Genomic DNA, 10,839 nt, shown 5'->3' on the forward strand with positions numbered 1-10,839 from the left:
GTTATATGGAGTAATATGAGGAGTTATAGAGAGAGGTTATATGGAGTAACAGGAGGAGTTATAGAGAGAGGTTATATGGAGTAACAGGAGAAGTTATAGAGAGAGGTTATATGGAGTAATAGGAGGAGTTGTAGGGAGAGGATATATGGAGTTATACAGAGATGTTATATGGAGGAATAGGAGGAGTTATAGGGATATGTTAAATGGAGTAATAGGAGGAGTTATAGAGAGAGGTTATATGGAGTAATAGGAGGAGTTATAGGGAGAGGTTATATGGAGTAATAGGAGGAGGTATAGGGAAAGGTTATATGGAGTTATAGAGAGAGGTTATATGGAGTAATAGGAGGAGTTATAGGGAGAGGTTATATGGAGTAATAGGAGGAGGTATAGGGAAAGGTTATATGGAGTTATAGAGAGAGGTTATATGGAGTAATAGGAGGAGTTATAGAGAGAGGTTATATGGAGTAATAGGAGGAGTTATAGAGAGAGGTTATATGGAGTAATAGGAGGAGTTATAGAGAGAGGTTATATAGAGTAATAGGAGGAGTTATAGAGAGAGGTTATATGAAGTAATAGGAGGAGTTATAGGGAGAGGTTATATTCAGTAATAGGAGAAATTATAGGGAGAGATTATATGGAGTAATAGGAGGAGTTATAGAGAGAGGTTATATGGAGTAATACGAGGTGTTATAGTGAGAGGTTATATGGAATAATAGGAGGAGGTATATAGAGAGGTTATATGGAATAATAGGAGGAGTTATAGGGAGAGGCTATATAGAGTCATAGCAGGAGAGGTTATATGGACTAATAGGAGGAGGTATAGAGAGAGGTTATATGGAGTAATAGGAGGAGTTATAGAGAGATATTATATGGAGTAATAGGAGAAGTTATAGGGAGAGGTTATAGGGAGTAATAGGAGGAGTTATAGGGAGATGTTATATGGAGTAATAGGAGGAGTTATAGGGAGATATTATATGGACTAATAGGAGGAGTTATAGGGAGAGGTTATATGGAGTAATAGGACGAGTTATAGGGAGAGGTTATATGGAGTAATAGGAGGAGTTATAGGGAGAGGTTATATGGAGTAATAGGAGGAGTTATAGAGAGAGGTTATATGGAGTAATAGGAGGAGTTATAGGGAGAGGTTATATGGAGTAATAGGAGGAGTTATAGAGAGGTTATATGGAGTAATAGGAGGAGTTATAGGTAGAGGTTATATGGAGTAATAGGAGGAGTTATAGAGAGAGGTTATATGGAGTAATAGGAGGAGTTATAGGGAGAGGTTATATGGAGTAATAGGAGGAGTTATAGGGAGAGGTTATATGGAGTAATAGGAGGAGGTATATAGAGAGGTTATATGGAATAATAGGAGGAGTTATAGGGAGAGGTTATAGGGAGTAATAGAAGGAGTTATAGGGAGAGGTTATATGGAGTAATAGGAGGAGTTATAGGGAGAGGTTATATGGAGTAATAGGAGTTATAGGGAGAGGTTATATGGAGTAATAGGAGGAGTTATAGAGAGAGGTTATATGGAGTAATAGGAGCAGTTATAGAGAGAGGTTATATGGAGTAATAGGAGGAGTTATAGGGAGAGGTTATATGGAGTAATAGGAGGAGTTATAGGGAGAGGTTATATGGAGTAATAGGAAGAGTTATAGAGAGAGGTTATATGGAGTAATAGGAGGAGTTATATGGCGAGGTTAAGTGGAGTAATAGGAGGAGTTATATATGTAGTACACAAATACATTTCAGTTATACACAATGGACATATCAAAGGAAAACATATAGTGAGTGCTAATTGCTGCTATCTAGTCATTCCCATTATACATTACGATTCAGTTCGGTGTGATCCAGTAGTATTTTCTGATGTACACTTTTATTATAAAATATGTGAAAGGAAGCAAGGACAGGGTGAGTGAGAAAAATGAAAAATTGAAAGGAGAGTATGGGTGAGGGGAGTGCTAGCATTATACAGAGATACAGTAAAGGCATGCTGAGAGAGAGTAATGATGGATCATTGAGGAAACCCTGCAAAACATTTCACACACAAGACGGAGGGATGGTGACAAAGACAGAGAGGAGGAGTTGATCAAAGAAAAAAGGAGCAATGACTGTACCTGCAGCCTCCTGCGTCTAATAATCCCCGAATCATCCATGTTATATGGTGAGCGCAGAACAGGGAGAATGAGACAGGGAGGGGAAGGGAGAGATGCAGCGAGGGAGGAAGGGACGGAGGGAGGAGAAGAGAGGGAGGGGATTGAGACTGGCAGACAGTTATACTTTAATACATAGAGCAGAGGCTGGGCTACCTTTTCCTGGCAGAGGGGGGGGTGGAGGGGGATAGAATGGACAGCTCTATAGACTTCACACAAGGACAAGAGAATTAGAGAGAATATAGGGGAGAAAGGAGAGCTAAACGGGACGTAGTGACAGAGAGAAATGAACGAGGGAGGACTGCTGGGTGAAACCAAGATTCATTTGGGAAAGAGGAGATAAAAGGAAGATGGGGGAGGCAGGAGGTAGTGTGGGGGTAGTGGGATTCATTAGGCCAGTAAGCAGAGCCTGGGGACATCTGACAGAGAGAGGTGTGTACAGGTCACAGGTGGAGGGATAGGCAGCCACTGAAACAGAGCAAGGAAGGCAGATAATCAGAGATGGGAATTATTCACCTAACTGGAATGAGGATTGACAAGGAAATTGCAAATTGTAGGCCAAAAGGGCAAACCTGCAAAAAATAAAATTACAAAAAATCTCCAACTCCACTTATTTTCTAATTCGGCTACTTTGGGGTAAAATGTGCAATTCCCCTTTCATTTACCCAAAAATACTCATTTAATGTAAAAATAAATAAATAAAGAATAAAAATCCTGGAAGTTTAATCAAGCTGGCCAATAATAAACCATACTTTAAAGATGCTATATCGAAATACAATGTATCGCTTGATAAAAGGTGGCCCGACATTCCGTCCCAGATTGTGATGATTGTGTATAAAATATTATTTGTCCCCGAGGGGTTAATCGGTGATGTAATACACACTGGATCCTTGATAGATTTTATTTTTATGTTCAATTGTTGGGGCATATAAAGCATTGTGGCATTTCCTTATTAAATGCACAGCTATTAACTATTTGAGAGCTGGGTGTTTAGACAGCATTTTTTAGAAGCGATAAGCACATGAAGGGTTTATATCCATAATATCCATATATGCATTCCCATTCTCGACCCGCTCTCTGCCCCTTTCTCTGTAGTCTGTTGCCCTTACTCTGACATCTGTTAAATGGTTACATCAATATGGATTATGGGGTGATGGGTAAGAATTCCTTTATTAGCTAAAGAGAGGCCTGTGGATATATAAAACAGGGAGGGGGCTGAAACCACTAGCCAAGCAGGCTGTAAAAGGTTTTACTGCTTACATGCAGAAGGGTTTTGATGGATGTCATAGTCATGCACAATCTGACCTGTTAGCATTGCAGAAATGGCAACCCAGAGAGATCACAGTGGGTTTGGAAACAAGGACTCCTGACCTAGAGAGCAGAGGCGGCTCTAGACTTTATGAGTCCGTAGGCAAAACTCAAACATGAGGCCCCACTAACAAAAAGTGAGACAAACTGTCACATATACATTGATGCACTGTCTACCTGTGTATGTGCCTGAGAGTGTGTCTGACAGAGAGTATCCTTGTGTGTGTGTGTGTGTGTGTGAATGTATGTCTCTGTGAGTATGTTTGTGTTTTTGTCTGGGACCGTATGTGTATGGGGTAGCTGCTTGAAGTGTGTTGTATGTATGGGGTCTGCCTGTAGCCTTTGTGCATTGTGTTTATGGCACAGCTATGTTTCCTGACTGTGCGTCTATGATGAATGTCTTCAGCTGGTGACTGTGATAAGGTGAGTAAAGGGGTACCAGTGGCAGGGAGAGCATGACAGGATTAAGGGGGTAAATGAACGGGTTGTGAGAGAGAATGAGGGACAGGGAGTATGACATGGTTTGATGAGGGAGTGTGACAGAGCGAGTGGAGGTAAGTGTGTCAGGGCAATTGTGGCATGGTAGGAGGGACGAGTGAGGAGAGGTGAGTTTGGAGGGGGTGAGATTAACAGGATTAGGAGGGCTTAATGTGAGTGTGGATGCATGAAGAGGCTGACAGTGTATGGGGGTGATGACAGTGTAGGGAGGGTTGGCAATGTGTGGGCAGGGGGTGACAGTGTGACAGTGTGGGGGTGACAGTGTGGGGAGGGGTGACAGTGTGAGGAGATACTAACAGTGTATCCGGGGAGGCTGTGTGTGTGAGGGGGTGATACTGTGTGTGGGTGGGTGGGTGATCCTGTGTGTGAGTGGGCGGGTGATCCTGTGTGTGAGTAGGTGATGGTGTGAGGTAGGGATGGTGGTGGTGTGAGGAAGGGAGGGGGTGACATTGAGAGGGAGAAGGGGGTGACGGTGAGAGGGAGAAGGGGGTTACAGTGTGAACGAGAGGGGGTTTATAGTGAGAGGGAGGGGGTGATGGTGAGAGTGAGGGGGTGATAGTAAGAGGAAGGGGGGGTGATGGTGAGAGGGAAGGGCCATGGTAACCTGCTGCAATGCTCTGATTGGCCAGTTCTCGTGAGACACATGGTCTGCACATTGCAGAGCTGCAGACCAGTGTCTGCGAGTGCTGGCCGGGCAGACAGGAGAGGCCTCGCAGCCGGCAGCATACTGAGCAAGCCGCCGGGCCCCCTCCTGATGTCGGGTTCTCGGTCATTGACCAAGGACCTGACACAGTCTGCCCTGAGGCGGTTTAGGCGGCCACAAAGGCCCAGCCAGCGCGATTCCTTAGGCGGCCGCCTAAACCACCTAATTAGAGAGCCACCTCTGCTACAGTGCTTACAATCTACTATGCAGAAAAGGCACAGATACAATGCAGGGTGAATAGACGCTTATACCTAAAATAGATAAAGGGACAAAAACAATACCCATTTGTGACGGAGTGCCTTTCGCCACTTGGGTCTGGAGAGGACTGCTTGCCAGCCTCTTGCCATGTGATTATGGTCCCTGGGAGATTGGGCCCTTTTAAAAAAACGTATTCGGCCCTAACAGAGTGCATGTCACTCATTCTGGCCCTTTAAACACAGTGGGGCCATTTGGTACTTGCCCTGTGTGAGCGGTGATACCCCCAGATAGCTATGCCATGGAGCCTATTCATATAATGAAAGACTATGGGAAAGACTTTAGCTCCATGGCAATTGAACTGTGTGAATAGGATCTGCGCGCTATTCGGTAGTTTTGTGCGTTCAGATCCCAGCTATCTGGGGATATGTTACATGTCTGTGTGTTATGTATAAAAAGTAACTTTATGTATTTTAAAGTGTTTTACTGTCTTTGTGTAACCATGTGCTCAATTGAGTCTGCCTCTATCCCTGGATAATTGGATTACTTCCCCCCATTGTCTCCAGGATAGAGGCCTCTGTAAAACCTGTGTGATTTTTAATATGTTGTTCCCCTGAATGGATTGATTGTGGATATGTATTTTTATGTGAATGTGATGTATGGTTTTAAAGTTACAGAGTATGTGTGGAAACTGTATTTTTACTGTATGTAATAATTATGTTAACTGTTTATCTGAGGGGAGGGGATGTGTGGGTTGTACTGTTACTTGATTGGTTATTTTATGCCTCCCTCTGGGTGTGTCCTGTATGTGCACAACCGTAATAAAAACCAGGCTGGGTGTGCCAGCACCTCAGACCACTGCTTGACCCTCAACACGGAGCCTTGTCTCGTTCTTGGGGGGATTCACTGTATGCTGCTGGAGATTGATTGCTAGGAGTGTAAGCTGATGTCTGCTTTTCCTGTTCGTCTGCTAGCAGCTATTCGTGAGGTTCCAGTTTGGAGTGCTATTTTGTATCCAGTTCGGGAGTTTGGTGTTCTGCAGTAGCTGTGCCTGTCTCTCAGAAAGGGGTATATCGCCTAAACGGATTTTAACCCCTTGTCTGCTGAAACGATCCGTTACAATTGGTGGCAAGCGGCGGGATCGTTCCTACAGCCAGAAGGACAGCTACAGGAAACACCATTTCATTGGATTTACAAGTGGGGGCAACGCATGTCCCAGTACAGCGACTCTAAAAGCAACAGAATGGAACCAGCAGTGTTATACGAGGAGGAGGACCTGGATCGCTGGGATGCATTAAGGAAAAGCATCTGGTACCAGGCCCTGGATAATGTACAATACCAGCGGGGTGAGAGTCTCCCCAGTGAAGAGCAGCGTTTGCAGAAGCAAGTGGCCCTGCGGATACCCTTCCTGGGAGAGCAGCCCCTGGAGGAATGGGTGAAGGAATTGGAGCTCTGAGTATGGCAGGAGATTTGGCTGGAAGATGCCTACCAGGCACTCTGGTGGTATATGGCACAGTATATACCCTGGACAGCCGAGCATGACAAGCCAGAGGGAGAGGAGTTTGATGGTCCTGGCTTGTTATGGGAGTCCTTTGCAGAGACGGACTTCGGGAGCCCTGCGCAGACCAGACTTCAGGACATTTTCTACACAAGGGAGGCTAGGCATGACTGGGATGACACCCATGAGGTAGGGCAAGACCTGCTTCACCTAGCAACCATGGAGTGGGAACTGGAGCAGGACTACCGAGGTCTCTTCCACTCCATTGAGAAGATTCAGCAGGACAGCAAGGTGACAGATCCAGTTCCAGACCCATTCAGCTGGGAAGATATTGTTGAGATTTACTGGGAGGAACCCCAGGCGGCAGGTGGAGATGGGACCAAGGTCTCTCCACCGGTATTGCAGGGAATTGGGAGCCCAAGCTCCATTCCCCAGCGGCAGGCTGAGTTACAGGGGGCAGAGACAAGTGGTCCTGTCCCCCAGCAGCAGTGTACCTTGCAGGGAGAGGAGAGCAGCGTCCTCCCTTCCCAGTGGCAAGGTGAGCTACAGGGATGCTGGGCGGTCGGCTCAGATCCCCAGCGGCAGTGTGATATACAGGGAATTGGGAGCCCAGTCTCCATTCCCCAGCGGCAGAGTGTCCTACTGGGAATAGAGAGCCCAGTCTCCTTTCCCCAGCAGCAGGACTCTGTATTGGGAGCAGAGACAGTCGGTCTCCCTCCCCCGCGGCTGGAAGTATGTATGGGAGAGGAGCTGGTTACCCCCTTTCCCCAGCGGCAGCTTAATGTACCAGGGGGAGACAGTAAGCCCCACAACTGTGCAGATGGGACCGTGGTCTCTGCAAATACAGCACAGGGGGTAGGGATGGTCGGTCCTGCACCCCAGCGACCGGGCTGTTTAGCCAAAGAGGAGACAACCGCTCTCTCTTCCCAGCGGCAGCCTGATTTCCAGGAGGAGGTGATGGTGGATCCCTCCACCTTACAGCAACCAGCGTCCTGGGGAGGGGAGGCAACCGGCCTCCCTCTCCTCCACCAGCCATGGGTACCTGAGGTAGTGGACCTCATAGATTTGTCCTGGAGACACACACAGATGGCAGGTGGAGATGGGACCGAGGTCTCTCCACCGGCCCTACAGATGCTGGGTACCCGGCCCAGATCCCCAGCGGCAGTGCATCTCACTGGTAGAGGAGACAACCGGTCTCTCTTCCCAGCGGCAGCCTGAGTTCCAGGAGGAGGTGATGGTGGATCCCTCCACCTTACAGCAACCAGCGTCCTGGGGAGTGGGGGCAGCCGGCCTCCCCCTCCCACCGCAGCAGGAGATACCGGGTGAGGGGGAAAACAACCCTAACCACACTGGCACAGATGGGACCGCAGTCTCTGTGCCAGTCCTACAGGGATGCTCAACGGGCGGTCCAGATCCCCAACCTTCCCCGCAGGGATACCAGGAGGAGGTAAGCAAGCCTTCCTCTCCCCTGCTACATCCCGACCAGGTCCTGGGGGCAGTGGATGAGCCTACGATACCCACTGACCCCCTTCCAGCTGAAGAGCTGGCATCCGGGCAGAGTGTTGCTAGCCTCTGCCCTCCCTTTTTTCCTGGTCCAGAGCCTGATTTACCGCAGGCTAACCCAGCGGAAGAGCTGGCAGCAGAGCAGAGCGCCGCTGGCCTCTGCCCCCCAAGTAACCCCAGCTGTCTGCCTAGCTGTGCCAGGGAGACCGAGGAGGCTGAACTGTCCCACTACAACCTGGAACCTACAGGCCAGTACCATTTATTGTGGGGGGGTTACTCTGTGAACTGTTTACTGTGGGTGGGCTGCCCGACTAACCTAGGTACTGACCAGCAGAAGGTCAGGTACCTGTTTAGTCTTCCCCCCAAAGGGAAGATGTGTGACGAAGTGCCCTGCTTGCCAGCCTCTTGCCATGTGATTATGGTCCCTGGGAGATTGGGCCCTTTTAAAAAACGTATTCGGCCCTAACAGAGTGCATGTCACTCATTCTGGCCCTTTAAACACAGTGGGGCCATTCGGTACTTGCCCTGTGTGAGCGGTGATACCCCCAGATAGCTATGCCATGGAGCCTATTCATATAATGAAAGACTATGGGAAAGACTTTAGCTCCATGGCAATTGAACTGTGTGAATAGGATCTGCGCACTATTCGGTAGTTTTGTGCGTTCAGATCCCAGCTATCTGGGGATATGTTACATGTCTGTGTGTTATGTATAAAAAGTAACTTTATGTATTTTAAAGTGTTTTACTGTCTTTGTGTAACCATGTGCTCAATTGAGTCTGCCTCTATCCCTGGATAATTGGATTACTTCCCCCCATTGTCTCCAGGATAGAGGCCTCTGTAAAACCGGTGTGAGCCAGATTTTGCCATGCTGCCAGCCAGGGCCCTAAAGATACTTTTACTAACTTTTGAACCCCTGGTCTGATTCATGCCAATTTTTAATATGTTGTTCCCCTGAATGGATTGATTGTGGATATGTATTTTTTATGTGAATGTGATGTATGGTTTTAAAGTTACAGAGTATGTGTGGAAACTGTATTTTTACTGTATGTAATAATTATGTTAACTGTTTATCTGAGGGGAGGGGATGTGTGGGTTGTACTGTTACTTGATTGGTTATTTTATGCCTCCCCCTTGGTGTGTCCTGTATGTGCACAACCGTAATAAAAACCAGGCTGGGTGTGCCTTGTCTCGTTCTTGGGGGGATTCACTGTATGCTGCTGGAGATTGATTGCTAGGAGTGTAAGCTGATGTCTGCTTTTCCTGTTCGTCTGCTAGCAGCTATTTGTGAGGTTCCAGTTTGGAGTGCTATTTTGTATCCAGTTCAGGAGTTTGGTGTTCTGCAGTAGCTGTGCCTGTCTCTCAGAAAGGGGCATATCGCCTAAACGGATTTTAACCCCTTGTCTGCTGAAACGGTCCGTTACACCATTAAAGTAACAATATAGCATTAAGAATGCAAACAAGTATTCTAAGAGCTATAGTGGTTGCTAAAGTATAATCAGAGCCAATCCTCTGTCTCCCCATAGTGAAGCATTGGGAGAGTAGTGTACACACACAGCAAGTCGCTGCACCAGTCAGCAGTTCCTTACAGAGATACATCGAGTCAATGCACGTCTATTGGAAGCATTTAGATGTGTGATTGACAGCCACTAGAGGTGGAGTTAGGCAGAATTGTAAACATAACGTTTTTTCACAAAAGGCAGTGTTTACACTGATGAGGCTGGAAGGACAGTCTCTATGGCCGAGAACCATAGCTTAAGTCTGGAGTACTACAACTCCCAAGATGCTTTGCCAGGCTTAAACTACCCATTGACAATCCCTACTTTTAATGTTAATTCACTATTTAAGTTATTACATTTTCATTATATGTTTAGTCAATAAATTGCAGAATAATTATTGGGAGGAAAATTACAACATCACAACCTGACATTGAAATAAAAAGCATGGTATTGTGTAAAACCTTTTTTTTTTAAAAATACAAAACATAGTGTAGACGGCATATGCGGGTGAAAAAATATAAATGTGTGTACACTCACAATTTTCAGAGCCAAATAAATCTCTCTGTGAATACAGTCGGAGTTGGTGTCTTAGAGGTTCCTCCACACCTCTCTGTGATATTGAAACCACATTGGGGGTTCCTCAAAAAATTTTGAAATATACCAATAGTACAGATAGTGATAAAACAGCAGACTAAAAGGTAACGGCCCCTTAAATGCAGGAGACTGGATCAGCAGGCAAAGGGCTATCAAAAATAATTTGTAGGCATGCAAGCCTGCAAATAAAAAAAAGCAATAGAAGCAATTTTTGCTATTTCAGTCAACGTTTGTCCTGTCTCCATTCTTCTGTGTTTAGATCTCTGGGGTGTCAATGTACATGAGGTCAGCCAGGGGAATGTCAAAACACTATTCCCGGTGTTATGATGCATTGGTAGAGCCAATGCCACATTTTATCTTTATTTATTTATAAAATATTTTACCAGGAAAGATACATTGAGATTTCTCTAGTTTTCAAGTATGTCCTGGGTCCACAAAACATTGCATCGATACAATAGTGTACAATAAAATACAAAAACAGTATTAATACACAATATATACAAAATTTAACATAGAACAGGTAGGAAATATATAATCAACCATGACACGTGCATTCTGTTTTGAGATATGTAGAGAGGGATCTCTTGCTTGGGGAAGATTTGAAAGTGTGCGGGAGGTCGTTCCATAATTGCGGTGCTCTGTAGGCGAAGGAGGATCGGGCCGCTTTCTTTTTGTATTGAGGTAGACTAAATAAAGTGCTGGTACTGGATCGGAGGTTATAGGTCGGAGGTGGGAACAGCCGAGGAGAGCATTCTGCTAAGGTAGGGTGGAAGCTTCCCAGAAAAGCTCTTAAACACAAGGCTGGAAAGATGAAGGGTGCGTCAGGATTCCAGTAACAGCCAGTTTAGTTATTTTAACATGTTACAATGGTGGGTCCTGTAATTACATTG

General features: G+C 46.0%; 1 protein-coding gene across 6 annotated transcripts in view; it reads right to left on the minus strand.

Moving 5' to 3' along the window:
- Positions 1-2,235, minus strand: part of MAST1 (microtubule associated serine/threonine kinase 1) — a 91,781-nt gene extending 89,546 nt beyond the window's left edge. For 5 of the 6 annotated variants that reach the window (XM_063449571.1, XM_063449575.1, XM_063449574.1 and 2 more), the window contains exon 1: positions 2,118-2,234. In XM_063449571.1, the coding sequence (XP_063305641.1) occupies positions 2,118-2,156 (39 nt within the window). In that variant the 5' untranslated portion in view covers positions 2,157-2,234. Of the gene's footprint in view, positions 1-2,117 lie in introns of all 6 variants that reach the window. The other variant, XM_063449573.1, reaches the window with a different exon arrangement.
- Positions 2,236-10,839: the final 8,604 nt, after the last annotated feature.

Source organism: Pelobates fuscus, chromosome 3 (genome assembly GCF_036172605.1).
Source record: "Pelobates fuscus isolate aPelFus1 chromosome 3, aPelFus1.pri, whole genome shotgun sequence".
In the NCBI taxonomy this organism is placed as follows: Eukaryota; Metazoa; Chordata; class Amphibia; order Anura; family Pelobatidae; genus Pelobates; species Pelobates fuscus.